The following is a 26,658-nucleotide window of genomic DNA, read 5'->3' on the forward strand; positions in this document are numbered from 1 at the left end:
TTCCTTGGAAGAAACATTTATTTATAATCTTTATTGAACAGTTTCAACGACTCCAGAACAGGCTTCACAGTTTGAGTGTGGTGCAGAGACACTAGCTCATGCGGGAATAGCTACTGTCCAGCGTGTCCCTGACGTATGTGAGTGTGAGGATGCTCAGGCACAAGGCAGTGCGAGACACATCTGCTCAGAAACCAGCTGGAAAACATGATTTAAACTCTACAGTAAGGTTTATTACAACGAAAGTGTTCTTAACAACTTCTAATTTCAAAACAAAGTACCCCAGGAATCAACTATCCTTTTAAATAAAAAAAATAATTTATACTCTTCTTAAAGGAATTCCAACAACATAAAGTAAGTTCCAACTCCATGTATGTATCTATGCATGTATATACACACGTATGTATATGTACATATAACTTAGGTATTCTGGCACTCTATGCTTCTGCTCATGCAGCAGTGACGCTGGCGAGGCTCTACAGAGGCCTCTCGGAGAACGCCGTGTAGCTTCTCACTCTGGCGAAGAACAAGGGGGTGTACATCTTGTCAATATCAAAAGCACTCACTGCAGTCTCACCAGTCGATCTAGAAACAAAGTGCAAAACCACCAGAGTGAGGAAGGTCCAATTTATTTAAAATCCCAGCATGCTTGTACTGTGTGAGTTCAAAGTCTAAACAGTGCAGGCACAGTGTAAAACATTTAAGAACCTCCTTCAGAAACTATTTTTATTGGCTGCATAATATTATGACCCCTGCTTATATCATAACATACTTAATAATTATTCTTCTGGAAATTTAGTTGTTTCTGATATTCTGCAACTAAAATAATGTGTTATTCTTCAGTATGACCTTCAATATATTCCTAAAAGAATTCCAAGTCAAAGAGTACAATCTGTAGCCCTTGTTAAACTGTTTCAAAAGAAAAGTCCTATCATTGCAACAGAACTAACGATTTAGTATTGGATCAACAGCACATGTGTAAGTGTGTGCACACTGAGAGTCACTAATTATGCTGCCACGGCTGTGTTATATACTCCTGAGGACACGTCAACCAAAGCAGAAATCCAAGTGACCTTTGACTACTACAAAGACTGCAGTCACCAACAGCTGCAGCCAACACTGGCTCTGAAGCACTGTCCTTCTTTCTGAAAAGTGAGTCTCACCCCCTACAGGGGCAAGTATAGGCCTTGGCTTCCTTCTCCTTCTGGGTTTTACTCTGGAAACTGTGTATCAGATCACAGACTAAATGGAGAAGGGAAAGCATGGGATGTGAGGACACTGCTGTGGTGGTTAGGAGGAGCCTCCACATGAGTTCTGAAGTCATTCACAAGGCAGAAAATGTGATGGAGAGAGAGAGAGGGAGGGAGAGAGAGAGAGAGTGAGTGTGTGTGTGTGTGTGTGTGTCCGTCCACATGAGTTCTGAAGTCATTCACAAGGCAGAAAATGTGATGGAGAGAGAGAGAGAGAGAGAGAGAGAGAGAGAGTGTGTGTGTGTGTGTGTGTGTCCGTCCGTCCACATGAGTTCTGAAGTCATTCACAAGGCAGAAAATGTGATGGAGAGAGAGAGAGAGAGAGAGAGAGAGAGAGAGAGAGAGAGAGAGAGAGTGTGTCCGTCCACATGAGTTCTGAAGTCATTCACAAGGCAGAAAATGTGATGGAGAGAGAGAGAGAGAGAGAGAGAGAGAGAGAGAGAGAGAGAGAGAGAGAGAGTGTGTGTGTGTGTGTGTGTGTGTCCATCCACATGAGTTCTGAAGTCATTACAAGGCGGAAAATGTAATGGAGAGAGAGAGAGAGAGAGAGGAGAGGGGAGGGGAGGGGGAAGGGAAGGAGAGGAGAGGAGAGAGAGAAAGAGAGAGAGAGAGAGAGAGAGAGAGAGTGTGTGTCCCAACCCCGGACAGTCAGGACTGAGAGCGGATCGGGAGCCTGCTTCAAAGCTGCCCTCTCAGAACTCTGGATTCAACCTGCATGGAGAGCCCAGAACACCATTCTTCCTTCAAGCTCCCCACCTGCTAACTGGCAGTCACATGACCTAGCGTTTCCCTTCTCTGCTGCCTTCTAAACTCTTTCTTATTTCTGTACTGCTCCTTTTTGATGCTCTTAATTACCTAATACAGAATAAACCTTACCAAACAGAATTAAGACTTTTACACGGGTATCACCTACCTGATACATTTGGCCTTGGGATACACAGAGCACCATTTTAATGACAGACTACTTTTGTAAGTATAATTTTTAGAATCATTGTATAATTCCTGAGAATGAACCTCTGGCCTACAGAGAGCTCAGCCCTAGGTGGGCGCACACTCCCTTCGCTTCTGAGTGGGTGTGAGCCGTCGGCTCCCTCACTCCAGCGTGCACGCTTCACTTCCCTGTCTGAGGTGTGACTGGGCAGGGCAGCCAAGGCTCCACCTCCCCTGATGCTCAATCTTTATATTTTTTTGGGGGGTGGGGGGTGTTCTTTATAGTTTTACACTGTAGTTGTACTTAGTAAAAAGACACTGAAGAATTCCAAACATACCGGGCTTCTCAAGCCAGACAGAAAGTCTACTTTGATGCTAGTCTCGCGTAAATTTTTTTGAATTTTTCTTTTAAAATTGTACATGATTATTTTGCCTACACCGTGTCTGTACACCACATGTGTGCCTTGTGCCTGTGAGGGCCAGAAGAAAGCATGAGAGACCCTGGAACTGGGGTTCCAGACGCCTGTAAGCTAACATATGGGTGCCGAAAACTGGACCTGGGTCCCCCGGAAGGTCAACTGTCAGTCTTCACTGCAGTCACCTACCTGTAAGTGATGTGACAAGAGTGGTGGATCCAGATGAGTTTGTTGAACCTCTGGTGGCCACTGGAGCACAGCTGCAGCCCCACATGAAAGTTGTGATCTGCCTCTTGGACAGGAACACGGCGAAAATACCTGTACTTATGGTCAAGTGGCTTCTGTGAAAGAAAAGATTTGTGAGCTAGGACAACCGTGATGGAATATGTGACGTAAGAGTCGCACTGCAAATTACCTAACACACCGTGCAGGTCACCCCCAGTACCACATGTGAGTCTATGAGTGTTTGAAGGACCGGTGGGTAAAATACTAGGTTTGTTCCGCACCAGCATGGCTACTTCCTGTGTTAAATACATGGCTGAAGAAATGAGGACCTAGGGAGGTGAAGCAAGACAGCTAAAGTAACTCAGCAGCTTCACAAACACAGACTACCAAAGAAAGCCGGGAGTGAGGCTTGGCAGCTCGAGTCTTAAATCCGAGTACTGCCGGAGACAGCCAGATCCCTGGGAGTCTGAGGACTGCCAGGTCTACACAGCGAGTTCCCGGCCAGTCAGGTTACACAGTAAGAGTTTATCTTCTCTTCTACACATTTATATATAAAGTGTAGAGTACAACTCATGGTTCACAACAACAGCAAAACAGTTACAGAGAAACAGGAAATGGAGTTCATCCTAACTGTGCTGTGCACACTGCCTGGCTTCCTTACGGAAGGACACTGACGTGCCACACGGGAACTCCTCAGGCTGCCGCTCTACAGCAGCACAGGAACCTATCGAAGGAGGCAGGGAAGCCAGTACCATGGTGTCACGACGTGACTCACAGACAAACCTGTGCCATGTCACTACATGACCATAGGAAGAGAGGAGGAACCCACAAAACCCACTACTGATACGGACAACAGACAAGTACTTGGTCTAACCACTGCCCAACTAATGTGACAGGTATGCACTATGTCTTTGAACTAGGACTAGACAAAGGAATTTAAAGTTGCAAAAAAAATTAGCTCTTCAATCCACCAAGAATTTAGAGCCCACAGACTATGATATATACTAGTAATCACATTTACTAGGTATTTATTCTTTCTTTACAAAAACAGAAGAGGGAAGCTTTTTCCAAAACATGCTCTCTCTGCAGAAGCCTCCTGGCAGAAGGACAGCCTGTACACGCAGCAGAGGCAGCAGCAGGCGCCCTGGTTAGCAGAGAGAGAGCCGTTGGATGTAGGAGACCCTGGTGCCGCACCCCTGTGTGTAAGAACCCTAGAATGGCCTGGAAAGACAAACATGCTGGTCTATAGAAGCCCAGCAGTTCCGGCAGAAACGTCAGTATCATTTATTGTTCCCAACTAGGGACGAGTGCATGAATGGCTGTGGGAGGAACAGCACTGGTTCCACAGTGCATACTCACTTCTTCTTTTTTCTTAGTTATCACAGCAAATACTTTGGTCTGATTGTCTGCATCTTGTGACAAGCGATAATGACCCAGCAGAATTGCATCCGTTCTAAGAAATAACAAACACACCTTAAATCAACCAGTTACAGGGCAACCTAGAACACTGACTCAGTAACAGCAGCACTGGGTTGAGAGGGAGCCTGCACAGCCATGCAGGGAAGGCTCCCAGAGACCCCAACCGTCACTGCTTCGTATGACATATATTACTAAGCCACAGAAGCAATGTCTTCGGCTAACTATGAAAATGTGGACCATCTAGAAGGCCATACGTATAGAGACACTACCTGGTGTTCCTGGTTCTTAAACGGGGAACAATGGATGGAGGCTCCTCAGGGGTTGTCAACATCATCACATGGCCATCAGGAAAGAATCTTATGTATCTGCATAAGAAGAAACAACACCGAATACCACCACACACCGTATAAAACGTGTCCTTGGTTTGCAGTCTCTACCCTTAGTTGTAGCCATGTAGCCCAGACCAAAACACCATCTGCAAAGCAGGGAAAGCAACCAGGACAGGCGGCCGTCTACATAGGAGAGCTGAGGGGGTCGGCCGGTGACCCCTTGGGGGTTGTTCACCTTTCATCCACTCACCAAATAAATGTTAACCTCATCTCGTTAGGTCTGTATTTTCTTCTAATTAATGCTTGACGAAAGCAGACCCAATAACTGTACACAGTGACCAACACTACCCTACTCATGGCTCAGCTGCAGACCCATGTGCTGAAGAAAGGCTGGGACAAGCCTTATGTTACAACCAGGACAAAGGAAAGGGCTCAGGAGGGCTACTAGGGAGTGGAGAGATTGTAACATTTATAAATAACCTGTGGATTTTTGATTGCAGTTCCTGTCATAATATTAGATACAAAATACTGAGGACCATTTTGTGGATAAATCATAAGTAACAGAAAACAGACCAAATAACTAAGATACTCGAGAGAGAATTTTCCACTCACTCAGTTCACAACGGTTGTACCTGTAATATTCCACTTGGTGCCAGGCTCTATAGAAACCATCAAGAGACTGCTCTCCCTGGCGAATATATGTGGTTTTACTGATGTACACGCCTAGGAAAAAAAAATTGCTTTAAAGTCCATAAATAAGTTTAAGTCACACTCATGTAGCACGTCCTGCTCTCTTTTTAGTGACGCTTTCTTAGGTGCGCTCATCTGCACTTAGGTCCGTCACAAAAAATGAAAACTATGTTTTATCAAAATCACCATTGTAGATCATGATTTCTCCTGAGTTCTTGAGTCCAACTTACCGTCAAACCGAACACGAGGCCGTTCTAGAAACATCTCTCTCCAGGATGAGAATGGGACAAGTTTCATACAGCTTCTGCCCCACACTTTCAAGCAAGCCAGACGCCATATTTCAGGGTCTCTAGGTAAGAAACCACAGCATCAATAAATGTAAAAAGCTAAGTCTGTAAAGCAAATGAATATTTGGACTATCATGCATTTCTTTTTAATTCAACAATTATTTGTTGAGCACCTGCAAGACACTGATCAAAGGGCAGGTAGAGACCGACAGACAAGGTGAAGACCTTTTGTTTCCTGGTGAGAGGAAAGTTCAGGTAGAGTGCTCAGTGCAAAACTCAACTGCTGAGGTAGTTAGATAGGACAATACTGTTCAAGACCCTGACCCTTCGGACAGGGTGACCACAGGGACAGGAAAGACTATCCTGGCAGCAGCTGTCAGTGTGAGGCGTGTGTTGGAGATGGGCTCAGCACGGAGCCAGCAGGAGCACAGGCTGCAGAAGTGAGCAGGCTGGGCATGGCACAGGAGAAGGAGCCAGCATAGCATTGCGGGCTCTAGCAGGACAGTGCCAGCTTATCAGAGATGCATGCCACCAGAAGCTTTGAGCATGGCTGTGCTTTCAAAATATAACTGGGAGAGATGGACTAAAGGAAAGTGACAGAGTCTAAGGCATTATCATCAGAACAAAGTCAATGCATCCGGACAACAGAGGATGATAAGTGAATAGCAGGCCAACTTGAAGAAACAGTGGCAGAAAGTTTTTCAAACCTGGAAAAAGATAAACATCCCAGAATCAGGAAGATCAAATACAATCAAGTATGACACACATAGGTGACCCAATGTGCCTAGCAACAGACTTCCAACTAGAACTTCTACTACAGGTCAGGGGCCTGGGATGATCTATTCTAAACCCCGAAGGAAAAGCCACTGCTAAGCTGGAGAGAGACCCCAGTCAACTACCACAGAGGATCCGATAGCAAAGGGAGACCTGCACACCACTGCAGCTCAGACAGAGCTCTGTGAACAGCGAGGAAGGGGAGAGGGCCTGAAACAGAGGGCAACGTAGAGGACAAAAGAGCTGTAGCTCCAGGCTAGCGGCTGGGGACAGGTCTTCATGCTGCCAAGAAAGGACAGCAGCTCAGTGCTAGCATCTGTTCCCCTGCAGGCTTCCAGTTCTAACCGGCCTCACAGGCTGGAGGGGGGTGGGGGGGGGCAGATGGAGTGCTGGGGACAGAACCCATAGTAAACAACACTCCATCACTGAACTACCTATGGGGTTTTAATACAATTTAAGAAGCTCGCTGATCCTTTATGGTCCATGTTCCATAACAGAAACGCGTCTTTGCCCTACGGCAGAATCTAAGCTGCAAGGACAGCAGCCGATGCAGAACCTTCTGCCTTAGGGGCTGGCACCAGTTCCCTGACACCGACATAGCCCTGGGCTTGTGTGGAACTCACAGGCACTCCGCACTCTCAGATCATCATCGGGTGGCACTGCCACAAGCTTGAGTCCTGTCTGCATTTTACCCAAGGGACACTGGGAGGGTGCCCTTGCCCCACTTCCCTCTTGACACTGCAGATGCTGATACAACTCCAGCTTCACCTACGGCTGTCCACCAGAAGGTAGGAAGGTCCCAGCCATTTCCAGCAGCTCTAGGATAAACTACTAGAGTTCCACTTCCTGGTGCCAACTGCGCTCTTGGGAATGAAGCAAGGTTTCGTCTCCAGCCTGTTATCTTGAGGCTAGCTATGAGTACCAAAATCCCAGCATCATCCACCACTGTCTCTCAGAACCTGGCAAGAACCCTGATACACTTCCAACCTCGAATGTCTCCAAAGGCTGTCTGTTTACAACTTGACCCTCAGTTCACAGAGATACTGGAGGGGACAGAATGTTAGGAGACAGAGGCTACTGGAGCGGCTGAAGCACTAACGAGATGCTGGTTTCCTACCCTTTCTTCCCACCTAGCAGCAAGTTTGAAGTGTGCCACATATGTCAAAGCATTAAACTCTGCCTTACTACAGGCACCAAAGCAAGAGTCAGCTCACCTGTGAAACCACCCACCAAGTAACTTTTGTCTGCCTCACATATTTTGTGAGCAAAAGAGCACAGCCACAGGTCCCACCTATGCCTGAAGCTCTAGAAACCCAGCTATCAGCACCCCAAATCTCCATAAACATATACCCCCCCCCAAAGAAACTAGGAAAGGTCTCTTCCCGAGTCCACATACTTGGTACTGCAGCTAAGGATGCAGAAAGCTTTGGCAGTGCCCAGACCCACCTTACTCATACCCTGCAGTTGCAGACTCTGACCACCAGTGCCTGCCTCACACAGCCTAGGGACATTTTATCCATGCCCTGCAGTTGCAGAACAGCAGGCATCAAGACCACAGTCCCCAGAACCATGAATACTCAGCTCATAGGATCTAGCATGGCCACCACATTTGGTATCCCCAAGAGTAGGGACACCAGTGTCACAGACCCAACTCTCACCTACATGTGCCCACAAAGTCTGAGTACATGAGACCAAACTGCTAGACTTGTCCCTTGAGACCAGGTTCCCACAGCTCCAGAAAAGTGACCCTGTCAGAGGTCCAGGTCCCACAGCCACCCAAAACTGTCCCTTTTGCATCATACAACATCTGGGGTTACTGATACTACAGACCCCATCGTCACCTTGGTCTTATCCCATGGGAACTAGGCAAGACTACATCCCATCACATGGCTCTAAAAACTGGATGCTGACACCAAGGTCCAGGCATTTCCTAAATCGATCCTAAAAGTTCTGACAAGGACTTTTTCAAATCCTATGGTTCAGGGACAGACATCATAGGTCTTGGTATGACTTGTGCTTGTCATGAATGACCTAAAGCCAGTCCCCTCAACATCTCATACAGTAAAGACTATGGCAGATACTACCACAAGTCCCAGTGGAGCCTGAGGACACACATGAGTATTTGGAAGCCTGTGCCCTGCAGAGTTGTATAACTGACTTTATGAATCACTGCAGTCTAGACTACTCAGAGACATTTCTGACATCAATCAGGGCCAAAGAAGTCAAAGATGTTACACATTTAAGTTCCCTTTTGACCAGAGCCAAAGCTGGATAATTCTACATCCCATCTAAAGGAAAAGTTTCCAAGAAGCACAGGAAACAAGAACAAAAGGAGATGGGATTACTTCAAACTAAAGTCCCTTTCTGGGTCAATGAGATGGCTCAGCCAAAATGGGCATCTGCCACCAAAACCGATGACCTGGTGTGGTCCCTGGGACCCAGATGGTAGGGAGAGTGGACTCTGAGTTGTCCCTGGCCTGCACAGGTACACTATACCAAGTGCCTGCCCATGCACATGGACACACGAAACACATAACTGAATGTAATAATTTAAAAGGCTTCTTTTTGCATAGCAAAGAAAACATCTAACTGTGGAGAGAGAGCCTACAGAATGAGAGAAACATTGGCCAAATCTGCACATGAGAAGGAGTTGACATGAATAAGAAACTCTGAACACTCAATAGCAAAATAAATAAATAAACAAACCAGACAATATAATTAAAACATGAGCAATAAATCTAAACAGAGCTTTCTCAAAAAGAGGTATTTTAACGAGGACCAAGCACATATGAAGAAATGCTTCCCAGCACTAAGCAGCAGCTATCACACGGAAGGCTGTACGAGCATAAACTGGTACAGCCTGTGGAGGTTCCTCAAAAGATGCATGTAGGGATGTCACATGACGCAGCACAAAAATTATCCTAATAAGTTACTTTAAGCTGATAGCAACTTACTAAGATAACTTTTGTAGCTTTCATGGTAAATAAATGCCAGTCCAAACCTGCAATAAATATACCAAAAATAAAAAGGAGGAAATAAAACCATGCTTCTAAGCAAATCGCCTCACCAAAAAGAAGACAAGAGAGGGGAAAGGGTCTAGACACCCAGAGAACAATGACAACATAAATCCCCCATATCCATAATTGCCTTGCAGACATGAGGATTAACTTTCCAGCTACAAGGCAGAGAGCCTAGACAGAGGACTGACTGGCAAATGCCCTCTGAACTCCACCCATGCTGTGGTACGTGCACACCCACACACATACAAACACACAAATAAATAATGTAATAACGACTTATAAAAACTCATGTTGAACTAAAGGGGAAAATGCTAGCAACAAGGGGAGAAAGGAACTGTGCATATTGGTGGGAATGTGCATTAGTATAGCCACCACTGAAATTGGTACAGAGTCTCCTCGAGACATTAAAAATACACTTATCATTTGGTCTAGCCTAGTACTGGGTATATACCTTTTTGGAAAAAGATTCTTTTAAAGCATTTTCTTTTATTTGTATGTGCACGTATGTGTGTGTATATGTCAAGTGTGTCAGTGCCCTCAGAGGTCAAAGGAGGGCATCACATCTCAGAGCTGGAGTTACAGGCTGTTGTGAGCTGCATTCCACAATGCAAATATATTTAAAAACATCACACTGTAAACAATAAATACACATTTTTTTCTGTCAGTAAAAAATAATTCCCTCTGGTGGTTTACAGAGAAAAAGTTCTATGGGTCCCTGAGTGGAAGCAAGATTGTGCAGAATGTCACTGGATTACTGAGACCAGGAGAAACAGTGGTTAATCTGTACAGCAGCAAAGTGGAGAAACGGCTCACTGGAAATACACTTTAAGGACAGCACCAAAAGTAAAAGCATGAGGCTGAGGAGATGGTCAGTGAGCAGTACTGTGTATGTTGTTCACTTATGAGGCTGGAGTTGGTTCCCAGCATCCACACAATGCTGGGTGGACATGGCTGCCACACACTTGACACCCCTGATGCACTCATCCCTGTGGAGACACAGGCGTCCCGCTGCAGGCTTGCTAGGCGAGCTCGAGAAATCAGTAAGTTCTAGGTTCTAGCCTGACCCTGTCTCAATATGTAAGACGGAAAAGGAAAAAGACGGATCCTACTCAACTTCAGGCCTATGAATCTGTGCACGCATGTGTGCACAAATGCACGCACGCACGCACGCACCCCATAACGTGCAAAAAATTAATATAGTCATGGTTTTGATACAGCTCAAAATATTTTTAAATCTCACTGGATAAAAGCCAGCCTCTTCAACAAACGGTGCTAGCTAAACTGGATACCTATGCACAGCTACATGTACAAGAATGAAGGTACATCTCTCTCTTACCCAGCACAAAACTCAACTCCAAGTCTGGATATAATAGGGGAGAAAGTACAGTATACAGTTCAATGTATAGACACAGGAAAGGACTTTCTCAACATGACCAGCACAGTGCAAGCATTAAGATCAACAACTGAGGGCTGGAGAGATGTCTCAGCAGTTAAGAGCATTGGCTGCTCCTCCAAAGGACCCAGGTTCAATTCCCAGCAACCACATGGAAGCTTACAACTGTCTGCAAGTCCAGTTTCAGGGAATCTGATATCCTCACACAGATACACATGCAGGCAAAATACAAATTCAAATGAAATTTAAAAAAACTTTTTTTAAATGTTACTTAAAAAAAAAAGACCAACAATTGATAGATGTGACTTAGTGAAACCAGAAAGCTTTTTCCAACAAAGGCAACATCAGTCAAGTAGAGGCAGCCTACAGGACAGAAAACATCTTTACCTCCTATACATCTGACAAGATCAAAAACTGGAGCAAGAAACTAAACAGTGCTCACAGGAAACAGCTGCAAGTGCTCTTAACCACTGAACCATTTCCCCAGCCCCAAAGTTTCTTCTTTTAACAATTATTCATTTTATGATGATATATTAAGTTTCATTCCTGGAATTTCACCTTCTTTAAAAATCAAACTGTCACTTCTCCCCATGTATAGTTGTGGAGTGATACTGAGACTCACCAATTTTGAAGGGTTGGCAGCAATCCAGTGACTACTGGATGTATATTGTGTAATACATAAACATACAGATTATTAAAAACCCAAGCTTTGAATAATTCAAATGGTTTATGTGAAATTCTAGATTCTAAATGGAAGTGGGCTATTTTTTACATAATGCATTTGAATTTTAAGAACTATAATTATAAAAAATTATACATGCTAAGGACTCGCTGTTTTATATAAGAAACCTATGGAGAATAGTTGCAAATGATTTCACACTGTAACATTTTTAAAGTATACAACAGTCTATTTAAGGGGTCAAAAGGAAACTCCAGTAAACCTAAAGTTAAATCACTAACTCCTGGTGGATAGAGCTACTGGACGAACACTGGGAATGTAATCCCTCTGCTACATCTACTGCGCAGTCATGGGGACTGTGGAAGGAAGCAGTCAGTGTGCCTGTATCTGCCTCACAGTGCTATACCCTGGGAACCTAGCACATTCTAACCTTTGGGTGCTGTTATTTGAGAAAAATCACACTAAGTACAGCTTTGCAAATTTTCTATTTAAGCTTTCACTCAGAACATCAAGTTTTTTTTTGGGGGGGGTGGTCTTTTGGTCAAAGTTGACAAAAGGCTATCATCTTTTACTTCACTGCCTGCCTGAGTCATTCTAAAAACCCGTACCTGGCACAGATATAGAATCCTCTGCACACCAGTGACAACTGCTCTAACGATCTGAGGTCCAAGTCACTTGACACCACCCATCGGAAGATGTACATCAGCACCTCCATAGGCAGGACTGCAACAGAGAACATCTCCAGTGACTGCCCTTATTCTTAGTGCACTTGTGCATCTGAGAACCCACAGCTTAGGCGGTTCAGACACAGGCAGGTGTATTAACTACCCAGCGGTGAACAGCAGCGAACAGTGGCTCCCACAACACAGGGGAGTCTTCACTTTTCAGCATAGAGTTAGTGCTAAAGAACCATTTTCCCCTGGATAATTATTTTATCACCAAGATATGTTAAAATAAATATAAAAAACGATGTGATTCTTATATTTAACACTAAAGATATTTTTATTTAAGAAAATTTTAAACAGCCCTCCCATAAACGAGCAGGACTTAATATAAGAACATGCTAACTCCTGAACATTTAGCCTCATCAGGACCACTGTGCCCTCTGGCTGATGTGCAGTGGCACTAGCGTTCCTCCAGCTTCCAAAGGGCTTCACTGAAAAAGGTATGGTGTCCCCAAACACCTGCATGCCCGAGTCTGTTGTTTCAGAGTCTGAAAGCGTAGATTTATATCTACAGCCATTTCTATTATAATTACATCACCATCATCATCTAAGTCACTAAGCACCTGACTTCACCCTGAGGTTCAAGGGTTTGAGTGACAACAGGCAAGGAGCCACACCTGATATGTGAGTCTGACTGGTCTCAAGCTCAGGCTGACAGAGTTTGAGCACAGACTCCTGAAATGTGAGCTGCTGCTGGAAGTACGACAGGAGATCGGCCATCTTGCTGGCGTCCTCATTATCTTCGATGCTGAAATGAAGTGGGAGGGGATAAATGAATGCATTATTAGAACAGACAGATTAAAACACACCTTCAAAACTGCTTTAGAAAGACAATCTAAAAACCAACTTTCTTGTTACTTTTAAAAGATGTGCTAATGTGTACCCTGCCTTGTTGCAAAGTATCATGCCAAGTTTTCCAAATGAAAATGTTTTGGTCATTATCCAAGAGTTAGGAACTTCAGGCTCAGGTGCTGAGATTTAATTAGTTTAACTGTGGAGAGTTTATGAGTTAGTGAAAAAAGTAAGTGATACGAAAATTTTGTGTAAGTTCTTCAGTGAACTTTCCTGTTCACCACGCAGAGCCCTCAGAGACCAGCAGAGGGCATCAAGTCCATCTGGAACTGGTGTTAGTTTTGAGCTGCCATGTGGGTGTTAGGAATGGAACTCCAGTCCTCTGAAGGAACAACTCTTAACCACTAGGCATCTCTCCAGCCTGTATTTAGTGATCTAATCTCTTCTGACTGTATGAAATAAAATACACAAATGCCATTTTGTTTGCTAAGTTTTCTAATAAAAATTTCCTTAATTTGTCATCTCACCCTAAACAGTAAAATATTTGAATAAGCCTTCGAATCCACCAATCATCTACAGATATTTACAGCTGCAAGGCTCTTTCTTCGGCTTTCGGCTCTTGAGGAAGTTAACCTTGAAGCTGATCGGTTACGAAAGGACTTGCATGAGGATGAAGGACTTGCATGAGGATGAAGTTGGGAAACAGGAAGGACGTATCACAGTTACAGAAGCAGATAAGGTTGGGCTTAGATGAACACCACGGCCCATCTACCAAACCTCAACACAGACAAGGAGTGGTGGCCACATCTTTAATCCCAGCACTCAAGAGACAGAGGCAGATCTCTCTGAGTTTGAAGCCATCTTGATCTAAAGGGCAGCCAGGGCTACACAGGGAAACCCTGTGTCAAAAAAACAAAACAAAAAAGCCCCCAAAACAGAAAAATCAAACGAAGACAAACAAACAAACAAACAAACACTTCAACAAGGGTGAAACTGTCACCAAAACAGAGATCTGGTATATGGCAGTACAGACTCGACAGATCTGGCAACCCAAATCTAACAGATATAGTAACATAAACTTAAAGATCTGGTAACACAAACTTGATGGATGTGGCAATCCCATTTAACTGAACTCTTATATACTTCCCATAACATCTGAGGTTCTATACATTTTTTTCTTAAAAGCACCTGGCAAATACTTGGAAAACTGACTAAGATCCATGTCTAGGTAGCTAAGCCCAAATGATCCATCTGAGTATGAAGTGCTTCGCACTGTTCAGTCTAACTTGGTGAATACGGTGCCAGGACCAAAACCTGGGCTTGAGCACGCTAGGCAAGCACTTTCCCGACCAAGCTGTATGCTTAGCCCTGGGTGCTTATCTTAAAGCCAAAGGCTCCTCCTGGGCACAAACAGCTTTGCTTTTCATGCCATCAAGCTGAACTCTGGAGAGATATTAGGCCAAAACAATTTATAACTGTCTCGACAAAAGCATTGGCTTTGAAACAGACTCTGAATCTCCCTTCAGTGGAAACCATCAGTGCTCCGTCACGACTGGAATGGAAGTGCTGTCAGGTAGCGTGAAAAAGATCCTCTCCATGCTCATTCATGCCTTGCACCTATGCTTGTAGGCCACGCTGTTTCAGAGGTTTGGTAATGCTAATTCGGGACGCTCTGGGAGAACGGAGTCACTATAGCTCAGCATATTCCTAACAAGATGCCTTTTCTGAAACGTCGGAGCGATTCAAACACACAGACACTGGTATAAATGAAGTTCTGCATGCCCACCACCCAACTCTGAGCATCGGTGACATATTTGCCAACTAGCATAATTGCATTTTCGTACTTTCCACTTCAAATAGATTTCAAAAACTTGAAATATATTCTTTATTCTTTTCAATAATCATCAATTTAATTTTACAAACTTTTGTCACTTCGTTATATCTATTGAAAATATAAATCTTAAAATGTCTCTAATTAAATAAGTCTACTTATAAATATGGACACATTAAACACAACAGTAACAGAATAGCTCCGCCTTCTTAGCAGGCTAAGACTTAGACCGGCAAAGTGCTTAACTTACAAACTTTACATATTACTGTCTGTCAACTTAGATACGCACTAGCTGCTTCCAACGCCATCGCCATCTGGAGACCGGGTATAAGTGATCTTGAACTCAATATCAGGTACTAGCTGCATAGCCCTACGGTAGAACTTGATGGCTAGAAGAAGAGATAAAGCTAATTAGCTATGACCACACATTCCTCTCACTTACTCAGACTGCCGTTAGCTGTAGTTGGTAGACTCTAACAGCTGAATCCTGCAACCATGCAAACACACTTACAGAACAAAGATCTCTCCAGACCACGCTGCTGGGCTGCCTGTTTGTGTTGCTGTTTTGTGGATTGGGTTTGTTTGTCTAGGTTGGTTTGGTTCTTTGGGACAGGGTTTCTCGTATAACAGCCTTGGCTCTCCTGGAACTCACTCTGTAGACCAGGCTGACCTCAAACTCACAGAAATCCACATGGCTCTGCTTCCCGTGTGCTGAGGTTAAAGGTGTGCACGACCACCACCCAGCTGATGTGCTATCTCTTGTCATCCTCTGTGTCCTGGGCAGACTACCATACACTGGCTTCATGTGGGAACCTCACAGATTAATGCAGATGCGCACAACGAACTTGACCAGTTAGATACTTAAAATGTGGATAAAAACACCAGTAGAGGAAACTTCCAAATAAATATAGTAACTTCAAATAATGTTATTTTCCATGTGTTTTCAAAAAAATTTTTTTTCATGCTCTTTCAAACATTTCAATTACTATAATTACCACCAAAAACCCCCAAACCGTACTATGGAGTCTGTTGCGTACAACCCCTCTGTCGTGTGTATAGTACCTACCACTCCTTGCTGGAGGCAGAACCTAGACCATGGACTGCACAGGGAGGCAAGGACTCCACCACTAATGCACTTCTGTCCAGTTATAGACACAGAAGCTGAAGCACCTGCCTTCGGTAAAACTTAAAGTCAGGCTTAGAAAGAGGGCCTACGTATTCTCATTTCACCTTCTGTATTTCCTTCATCTGAAATATTTTCACACATGAAAAGAACACAATATGATCTTCATTAATGAATCACCAGAACAAAACTAAATAGGGAAAATGTGTCTTACTCATCCTACAGATATGATATTACTATCCTGCGATGTATTTTGTAAACAAGTTATATACAATTTATTTATTTTAATTATTTTTGTGAGAACATGTCTTTACTATGTAACCCTGGTTGGCCTGAAACTCATTATGTTGAACAGGCTGGCCTCAAACCTACAAGGATCTTCCAGTCTCAGGCATACACTACTTAAAAATGATTTCAAGTAGGAAGAAAGTGTCCTATACCAAATAAATTCCAGAACAAAAAAAAAATATTGATCACTAACAGAGTTACAGTTCAGAAGCGGACAGAGCTTTACCTTCATAGAGAGCTCCATTTTGTTCTTCCTCTACTGCCTTCAGGAAGAGTTCTCGAGCCTGTGAAATGAGAAGGTGAAAAAAACTTGAAAATCTGTACGGTAAGTAGACAAGCCAGGTGTGGTGACAGAAACCACAAATCCAGTCCTGGAGAGGCAGAGGCAGGAGGATCAGGAGTCCAAGGTCATGCTTATGTGAGGGCAGTCTGGGTTTCATGAAATCCTATTCAAAAATAAGTAAATAAAAATAAATCTATAGCAGAAAGACAGTATTCTTAAATGGTGCCGTAGAAATTGTACATCCAAAGCAAAATAATGGAATTTGACCCAATCCCCACAGCTTACATAAAAATAACTCAAAATGAATTACAAACTTAAAAGCAAAATGCAAAACTATAAAACGTCCGGGAAATGGAAACAATCCTGGGGCCCACCCTCGATGGCTCTTCCGTGGAGCCATGAAAGGAAAGGCTGACACATTCTGCCTCACAGAGACTCAAATGCTAGGGGGCGCCCCCTGCTGGACATGTTGCTGGCCCTCGTGTACGAGGGAGACTTAAGAGACAGCAGGCACCAGGCAGGCACCAGGCGAGCATCTAGCACGCAGAGTACTTCCCATGTGAACATACACAGACTTTCCTCAGTAAGGCAATGACATACAGCATGACATGTTCAGTCTAACATGTGAAAACAAACAAAAACCACTAACTAAACCTCCCACAGTGAAGGAGCCCAGGAACCAAGTTAGATGGCAAAGGCCTAAGGAGGGTGAGGCAGGGAGATCACTGTCAGTTCTAGGCTATGCCGGTCACCTGGACCATAGAAGAACCTTTTTCAAGAAGAATGAAATTCTTTAAAAAGGCAAGGACATTTTACCCCTGCCTTTGGGGTTTCTGCCGTAATTTATGGACATCCACTTTTTTAGACTAAGTGAAACTTAAGAGGCAAAAAACTAAGAAACGTTACAGGAAGAAGGTGGGTGATAGGAAAACAGGCTGGTATTAGTTACTGCAATAAAATGCCATGACTGAGACAACTTATAAAACAAAGTTCATTCGGCTACGGTTCTGGAGGTCTGGCATTCGCCATGCATGCTGAAGGAGCAGGAAGCTGAGGGCTCATATCTCTAACAGCAAGCAGGAAGCGGAGGTGCAAACTTGAAATGGCATGAGTCTTTAAACTCACGGCCCACCTCCAGTGACACACTTTCTAAGTCTTCCCAAACAGGGTCACCAACTAGGGGCCAAAGACTCAAATGCTGGGGACCATGGGGGGCACTGCTCATTGCATCACCGCAAAGCCACAGTAATACTAGAAGGACAGGTAAGGTGAGGGACAGGTAAGCAGGAATACTAGTCAGTCAAAAGTCCCCACACCAGAAAAACAGTACTTTACTTCACAAACCGCCTCTGTCCTCAGAGTTGACAAATGACAAACACACTGGTGAGAGGCGCTGTGTCGAAAGCAGCTCTTAGTCTGTTGGAGAATTTCAGCACTTAACTTTTCCTCCTTTGCCAATTCTTGTCTTCCTTTGTCTGCAGCTGCTTTCAGTATAGAGCTTCTCCCTGCTCTGCAAGGCCGGCTTTCCACATTACTGGAACCTACGCCTGGGGTAAGTTCAAACATCCACTGAGCTCTGAACATCTGGAGCTGCGCCTGTGACGGAGAATACGTGAGGAGAATACGTGAGAATACGTGAGGCCCGGTCAGGGAAGGCAGTGAAACTCCAGAGTGATTCAGCAATGTTTCCAATATCTACTTCACTATACGCTGTTGCAATTCAAAGACCAGAAAACAGTCTCAGTCTCTCAGTCTCTCAGTCTCTCAGTCTCTCTCTCTCTCTCTCTCTCTCTCTCTCTCTCTCTCTCTCTCTTAAAGTCAAATGCCTTATAAACATACTTTTAAAAAATCCTTTTCTGGGGTTGGGGATTTAGTTCAGTGGCAAGCGCAAGGCCCTGGGTTCGGCCCCCAGCTCCGAAAAAAAGAAAAGAAAAAAAAATCATTTTCTGAGGCAGACAGATCTCTGAGTTCCAGACCAGCAGTGAGTTCCAGGATAGGCGGCGCTATACAGAGAAACTCAGTCTCGAAATCCAAACAAACAAATGAAAATAAAAACAATAGCAAAAAAAAAAAAAAACATTTTCTGCTTAAAACACTAAAGAATGAAGACCAAAAGTAAGTCTGTCCATATAGTAAAAAGGCTAAAAATACTGGAGGACTAAGTTTTAATTAGAATTGAAACTATACATTTCTGCCCTTATGTAGGGGCAGCACGTATATGACATGGACCATTTGTTAATAATGCACACCTAGCAGACATTACGAAGCTTCAGGCAGGCTTTCCTTTACTCCAAAAAGGAAATTCTTTTAAACATAGACCATTTAAATAAAAAACACAGGAAAAGTCAGGCCACCTATGTAGCAGACTGCTTTTAAGGAAGAAATTGTTACCCCAACTCTTGAAAGCCCCGTGTGGGTACCACCTCAGCAGGATCACACTTCGTCCTTGCTCCCCACCCAGGAACCTGGCTTTGGGGAGGGGAGTCCATCCTTAGAACCCCCACAGGACGAGCTCAGGAGGTCCGTTTAGACTGCGGGCAGCCAGGCTCCTTCCTTTGCTGTCTTTCCCATCCTCCTCCCAAGGCCTTGACCCTAGCAGTGCTTTGTGAAAAGGGTCCCAAAGAGTAACCTTCTTCCCCAGGAACTCAAGCCAGTGTACTTCTGCAAAAGACGGTCACCGCTGGTACAGTCACCGATGCTATTTCTGCCTAACTTTCTAGAAAGGTGTCTTATATATATATATTTTAATATTCTGCACAGTGCTTTGTTCCCCACTGTCCTCTAACATGCTACACTCATGCCTGATCTGCAGAATCTTTAGCTGCATTCTTTCTACTAAATGGCATGCACCAAGTAAACAAGCATTCTACAGCTTATAAGTTCAATAATTAGCTTAATTACAGTAATTTTTGAGTTTAATATATATATATATAGACTTACCTCATCCTCTCATTTCCCTGTTATTTCCTTAGACTTAATTTCCTGATCAATTGCTATATCAAAAGGGTGCATACTTTTAATTTTGATCCACGTTGCTCGTGTATCCTCCAGAAAAATAATGGTCGTTTATAATCTCGAGTATAATGTGTTTTCACAGTCCAGACAAAAATGGACATTACTCAATAAATTATTAAGTCACTGAGTTATGGTTAAATATTAATGAGACTTAGTACCTCTTCAAATATTTAACAACTGTTCATACTTTTCCATTAACTGTCCGTTCCCCTCTCTGTCTTGTATCCCTCTAATTTATGCACATAACCTATACACTGAGGGTTTCTAACCCTTTGCTCACCTGGCAAGCAATTGTTCTAGCTATTTCTTTCAACCTTATGGTGCTTTTCGTTATAAATAGGCTTTAAACTGTCAAATGATCAAACCTCAAACTTGTTCATTAATAGTTATGTGTTCTGAGTCATGCTTACATATTACTTTTAATACTTTAAATGTATATTCTGGGGCCAAAACAATAGGTAGGTGGGTAAAATCACCTGCTGCCACACCTAATGACCTGACCTCTATATCTAAGACGCATGTGCTAGAAGGAAAGAAATGACTCCCACCAATTGTCCTCTGACCTCCCCACTGGCATTGTGACACACGAGAACACGAACACACACATGTACACACAAACAAATGCAAAACAATTCAAAATATATACTGAATCCCATAGCTGCAGTTGTTGATATCCATTTTTACAGAAAATTATGGTTTAAATACGTTATACAGAATATTGCAGGGCTGGAGAGATGGCTCAGTGGTTAAGAGTACTGACTGCTCTTCCAGAGGTACTGAGTTCAATTCCCAGCAACCACGTGGTATCCCACAACCATCTGTAATGGGATTTGATGCCCTCTTCTGGTGTGTCTGAAGACAGTGAAATGTAGTCATATACATAAAATAAATAAATAAATTTCTTAGAAAAAGAATATCGAAGTCCAAACTAGGCCATGGTGGTGCATGCCTTTAATCCCAGCACTCAGGGGTAGAGGTAGGAGTTCAAGGCCAGCCTATTCTACAGAGTGAGTTCTAGGACAGTCAGGGCTCTGTCTTAAAACAACAAGAAACAAAAAACAAAAACCAACAAAAACACAAACAAAAGAATATGTAGGTTCATCTAAATCCCATGCGAATAAGAGCTGACAAAGGCTCCCAGTTGTGACCAATGTCTACTTCTGGGAGAAGAATTCATTACAGAACTGAAGACACATGCCTGCAGGTCTCTCTCAGCCGGACTCTCATGTCCTTCATCGCCTACTCTGACAGCATCAGAATGACAATCTTCCTCCGCTTCTGCCTGAGAAGAACAAACCACAACAGTATCAGAAACTGGCAAACACTACTTTCCCTCTGTTATCTTCTCAGTCAATTGTTAACCAATACCACACCTTTAAATTTGTGTAACCCACTTTGAATATCAAGTCTGTGCAAAGTTCAAGTTATGGAGGCAGAGATGTTTTGTGTCCTGAAACTCAATCCCTTCTCCCTGGGTATCCACTTTGGTTACGTTTAAATGATACCAATAAAAAGAAAACGTGTGCTTTAACTTCTATAATGCTATAGAATCAATTCTGCACTTCTAGGTGACCCAGGCTTGGTTCCCAGCACCCATATGGTGGCATATGATCAGCTGCCTCCAATTCCAGTGGTTCCAACGTCTATCTCTGGCCTCAGTAGTCACAGTATCTCATCCAGGCCTGGTAACCCATGCTTTTAATTTCCGCATTCAGGAAAGAGAGACAGGCCAATCTGAGTTCAGGGACAGCCAGGTCTATATAGTGAGTTCCATGTGAAGGAATGCAGTGAAACCTTGTCTTATGAAAAGGAAAGAAGGAAGGAAAAAGAGAAAGAAAATCGGCCCTTCTCTTTTTCCCTAGTTAATGCTGAGGAATTGAGTCCAGAGCCTTGCACATGGTAAACACATATTCCAACAGAGCCACCGAGCTCAAGCCAAACCAAACTAACTTCTTTTATTTTATCTTTATGATAGACCCAATCTTTTACACTGGAGTGGCTTAAGGTGGACTAAAGGTGGACTGAACAGTATACAGCTCTGGGTTAATGTTTCCAGTCACTATTACCATCACATACTTTTAGTCTTGGTAAATTCATTAACGAAAGTGAGTCCTCAGGAAAATGAAGTATTGCCTAGTTCAGTCAGTTGGCTAATAACTTATCAGCAAGGGGAGCTTGCTCAACACTCATCACGATCAGTCCTACACAGATATGTGGCAGAGAGAAATGACCCTGACGGTTAGCGAGGAATAACAACAAATGGATATTATTGCCTCTGGTCTCTGCACACACGTGCAGAAAGGTACACATACAGTTTCATACACACATGTACATGCACACACAGGGAAACACATATACATACCGCTGTCACCCCAGACACAAAAAAAAGCCAAAAAGGCAATTCCATCTAGTTCCGAGACAGTAGTCAGTAATGCTTATATTAGCAAATTTTGGCTCTAAGTTATTTCCAGGGGAGACAAGGTTTTACCACCACAGACCATTGAGCACAGCAGCCAGACACTCTGTACCACATAAGCGTAACATAAACAAGCTCTGCTCATACCTTATCTCTGGCAACCAGACTGGCAGGGGGCTGTAAAACTTGACTAGTTGGTACAGAGTAAAATCCTTGGTGCTCTGTAAAGTTACTCCAGTGAAGACATAAATGAAAGAAGCATTTGTTCTAAGTCGGGAGTCTGGGTTTGGACAAAAGGCTTGGACAGCTGTACCCCAAAGGATCCCGGTGTAAATAAAGGCCCCCAGGCTGGCACTCACGGATGTTGAAAGAACCGGTTGGACCTGGCCTAAAGGGAGGGGAACAGTTCCTGCCATGAAGTACCGTGTCGTCAGAGGTCCAAAGTCAGGGGACAACTTGGATCCCAGAGTTGATCCTCCAGACCATGAGCTAAAATGAACTCTTTATAAGTGATCTCAGGTATTTTGTTGAAATAAGAAGTTGATCTGGGGCTGGAGAGATAGTTCAGTGGTGACTGCTCTTCCAGAGGTCCTGAGTTCAATTCCCAGCAACCACATGGTGGCTCACAACCATCAGTAATGGGATACGATGCCCTCTTCTGGTGTGTCTGAAGACAGCTACAGTGTACTTATATATACATTAAATAAATAAATCTTTAAAAAAAAAAAAAGAAAGAAAGAAACTGATCTACTAGGAAATACAAGAGGGACTTTGAAATGCACAGACCCCACTGAAAAGTATACTTCTCTCTAAGAGTCTGACTTATCACTGTAAATCCTAACTATAGCTAACAAGAGAGGACCTGAGTCCCAGAGAGAACGTTGCTGTTCTGGGCAGTCAGACTAAGCTAGCCTGATCTAAAGAACGTCCCCTGCTCCACTCAGTTGGTGCTACTCAATGTGCTGCTTATTCTTCTGGACCTGGACTGCATCTTTCTCGCTTAGCCGCTTACCTTCCATTCACATAAGGGTTCAAGTCAGCAGCATTTTCCAGCTGTCTTTTGTGCTACCTTACAAATACATTCATATTTGTACTGTCTCCCTCAGTAGAAAAAGTACACTGAAGGCAGAGAACACACCTTGGTCACAGTTGGAACCTTTAGGACCAAACGCACCACATGATTCTTGGTAAAGTCTCTGTGTAGCCCAGGCTGGCTTTGAATTTATAGTGATTTTCCTGCCTCAGACTCTTGAGTGCTAGGAGGAATTTGAGTGTGAGCCATTATACTCTGATCTCCTTTTCTTTGGAGAGACATCTGTGAGCTGGAGAGATGGTTCAGCAGTCGAGGGCTGGACAGTCTTTCAGGGGACCTGAGTTTGGTTCCCAGCGTCCATGTCCAGCAGCACATAATAGCACAAGGGATTGGAATTCTCTTTTGGCCTCTTGGGCACCTGCACATATACCTGGCCTGGTGTCTTAGTTAGGGTCACAATTGCTGTGATGAAACACCATGACCAAAAGCAACTTGGGGAGGACTTGGTTTATTTGGCTTACATTTCTACATCACTGTTCATCGATGGTGGAAGTCAGGTCAGGAACTCAAACAGGGCAGGATTCTGGAGGGAGGAGCTGATGCAAAGGCCATGGAGGGGTGCTGCTTACTGACTTGTTCCTGCATGGCTTCTTCTGCCAACTTTCTCATAGAACCCAGGACCACCTGCCAAGGGATGGCACCATCCACAAAGGGCTGGACCCTTCCCCATAAGTCACTAGGAAAATGTCCTACGGGCTTGCCTGACTTTTCAGAGGTACTTTCTCAATTGAGTTTCCTTCCTCTCAAATGACTCTAGCCTGTGCTGAGCTGACATAAAGCTATCTAGCACACACACTTTAAAACATTAATTTAAGAAGAGAGGGATTGATCCGTAAAGAGAATTAGTGATTTCTGGGTCATCTTTTCAGATGTGTCATTTGTGATTAAAAGTTTATCACGGATCACAGTTTATAGGTTTGGTAACACTGAAAATCTGGTACTGTATGAAAATCCACACCATGCCAGGCTCATAAGAGGCTCAAAAATAACTAGTTGAATACAGAATGCCTATCTCAGAACAGAATCCACTGTTAACCTCGATTTTGACAGTAAGAACTGGGATTTTACTACATTTGATCGATTTCAATCCCACTTGAAATAAGCAGGAATTTAGTTAATCTTTCGTATAGTTTAGTGGGCTAGTTTCTTCACAGATGAGATTAACTGAACATAATGGTTAAGGACATAATCCTGGTCAGAGGACTACTTTTGAAAGTTTAGAAGAATAATCAAATTAGTGTGTTTTCTGTGCACCAGACTAGTTGCATAAAATATACCGTTTCAGTCAATTCACGTAAAAAAAAAAAAATAGCTACTTGAGTGTTCTCCCAGTCAGTCTGGTATCTTTCATTCTTAAATCATTCAGCCCTAGCGGGAGATTAGTTTCTTAAGTCATTGCAGAGACTATACATTCCATGCAACAGTCCCGTGAGACACGAGCTGTCACACATGGAGCTTAGCGCAGTCTCTCCGTCCGCACTGGCTTAGGCCCTATCACGAAACTAGGCAGGAGTCCCTTCAAACCCAGTTTGCCAGGACTGCCTGCCAACATCCTACCCGGGTCACTGACGCCTCGGGGGGCGTGCGTCCCAAACTCCTGAAATCATCCATGGGCCGGGCTGCCAGAACAGGAGCAATCAACAAGTGTCTCCGCTTGCCAGGGCCACCTCCCTCGTGCAGAAGCCAAGACAGCTCACCTGAGACACGACTCTCAGCTCGGGCAGTCTTGAGCGACCGAAGCGGGCCTTTCCTCCGCTGTCCGTCAAACCCTGTCCTCACCTGGGGCCATCTCCCGCTCCCATTGCCCGGCCCTCGCTGCCCTCCCTCCCCGGTTACCATGCTGGCGGGCGGCCGGCCCAGTCGAGGGGCTCCCCGCGCCCGGCTCCCGGAGGGGTGGCTGCTGCCCGGTGTCTACTCCTGCCCGTCTGCTGCAGCGCGGCTTAGCAGAGTTCTCGGTCGGAGAAGCGCACCAGGCAGCGGCAGTAACTGCGGGCCCGGCGTACGGCAGCCATCTTCGCGGGACAGGGGGCCGGAGGCAGGCGCGCTGCGGCGGCCTGGGACTCGAGCTGCGGAGGGGTCGCCGGTCGTCCGCGGAGGCCGAGCACGGAGGGAAGACCCGAGCGTCGGCCCAGCAGGAGACGTCTGGACGCAGCGGCGGAGCTGCCGGCTCTGCTGCGGAAACTGCGCCGCCGCGCCACGCATGCGCACTGCAGCCGCCTGCTTGGCTAGCAGCCACCGGTCGCGGGCTAGGGCGATGGGCCTACTGTGTGCGGCGGTCGGCGGTCGGCGTAACTAAGCTGACCTGCCTCACTCAACCCTCTTATTTGATGCTTAGAACACCCAGGCAGGAAGGAGCAGATGTTAGCTTAAAATGTTTGAACCTGAATTTGGAATAGAGCCCCTGAATCCATCCTAATTGGACACTAGGAAATAGTACTATAGGCGCTCTGGACATTGGGTGCCCTGTCAGAATGAGAAGAGAGAGCGAAAACTCAACAATCATTGCACCCCACAGTCTCTGGACGGAAGAAAACGTACGTTCATGTGTGCAGCCGGAGAGTGGTAACAGCCAACGCAAATCACGTCGAACTACATATCCCACAATACAACGGGGGAAGGACGTGCCTTTCCAAGGCCTGAAACCCGACTCCAGAAGGGGACGACTCTACAAGGCACTCTGGGATCTGTAGTCGACTGTTCCACGTTCGGCCGGAACTTAACACCCACCCACCCCCAACCCGGTGCCACTTCTTACAGTCCAAACATCCGATTCCACGTCAATAGAAGACACTTGGGTTGCACATTTTAGAACTTTTTCACCTGCAGGCATATGCTAGCAAAACTTACGGGCTTCCCAGCCTCTGACATTTAGACAACATTTATTGAGTTTCTGTTAAGTGTTAGAATGTAACAACCAGGAAGCTACATTCACCCGACTAAACAGAATTTACAATTTTATTGTGCTACTTTATTCTGGAGCTCAGAAATGAAGTACGTCTTCGGCAAAGACATGGAGGTAAAAGGGAAGGGGTACAACTTGATTACAGTAAGAAATTGCAAATCCTGTGTATGTTGTTTATTTAGTTTGTAACCCACCGAGTTCAGTTAATGCTGGAATATTACCTCAACTTTTGGGCTTGATTTTGTAGAAATAATCATAATTGCAATGGTTTGATGAATACACCTGTCGCGACATGCCCAGAAGACAGCCTCTCAGAGCACTCTTTCCCACCCTTGGGCTCTTACATTCTCTCCACCCCGACTTCTTTAATGTTCCCGGAGCTAGGGACTGGGACGTGGATATAGATGTCCCATTTAGGGCTGAGCACTCAGGAACCTGTCCTCCGCTGGTTTTGTAAATAATGGACTCCACCGCTAGTGGAGACTGTGTTGTCTCCTCCCTTATAGATGAATCTAGTGTGGATAGATCAGGAACTTGGCTATGGGATCACCCTAGGAATCAGTTTATGATAATGTAATTTTCCTTCCCAGAATTTAGGGTGGCATTCCCTAGAAGCCACCATGATGTGTTCAGGCAGACCCAGGTAAATATTTTCTAGCTAGAGCCCAAGAATACTTTTACACTCCCTAACTAATGCTTTGAGCTTCTTTGTTCTCTGAAGTTACCCTTCTGGTCCTGTTCCATGCCTGCTCCTTTGCCTCTATCTTCTTCCTGGCAGTTT

The 26,658-nt window shown here is 44.5% G+C and overlaps 1 protein-coding gene across 6 annotated transcripts; it reads right to left on the reverse strand.

Annotated features, from left to right (window-relative positions):
* Window positions 1-25,576, reverse strand: Fbxo9 (f-box protein 9). 6 transcript variants are annotated; one of them, XM_039081149.2, is made up of 13 exons: window positions 25,514-25,576; window positions 20,665-20,748; window positions 17,787-18,047; window positions 16,395-16,452; window positions 15,047-15,146; window positions 12,752-12,882; window positions 12,018-12,132; window positions 5,487-5,605; window positions 5,199-5,289; window positions 4,507-4,602; window positions 4,178-4,271; window positions 2,783-2,934; window positions 1-582 (listed from the first exon to the last, which is right to left on the reverse strand). In XM_039081149.2, the coding sequence occupies exons 1-13, from the start codon at window positions 25,517-25,519 to the stop codon at window positions 474-476; spliced, it is 1,416 nt and encodes a 471-aa protein (XP_038937077.1). In that variant the 5' UTR covers window positions 25,520-25,576; the 3' UTR covers window positions 1-473. The 6 variants fall into 6 exon arrangements, with proteins under 6 accessions (XP_038937077.1, NP_001011998.1, XP_038937076.1 ...); NM_001011998.1 differs by lacking the exon at window positions 25,514-25,576 and adding an exon at window positions 24,812-25,154 and having other exon boundaries at window positions 17,892-18,047; XM_039081148.2 differs by lacking the exon at window positions 25,514-25,576 and adding an exon at window positions 24,812-25,126.
* Between the last annotated feature and the right edge of the window lie 1,082 nt (window positions 25,577-26,658).

Source organism: Rattus norvegicus, chromosome 8 (assembly GCF_036323735.1).
Source record: "Rattus norvegicus strain BN/NHsdMcwi chromosome 8, GRCr8, whole genome shotgun sequence".
Taxonomy (NCBI): domain Eukaryota; kingdom Metazoa; phylum Chordata; class Mammalia; order Rodentia; family Muridae; genus Rattus; species Rattus norvegicus.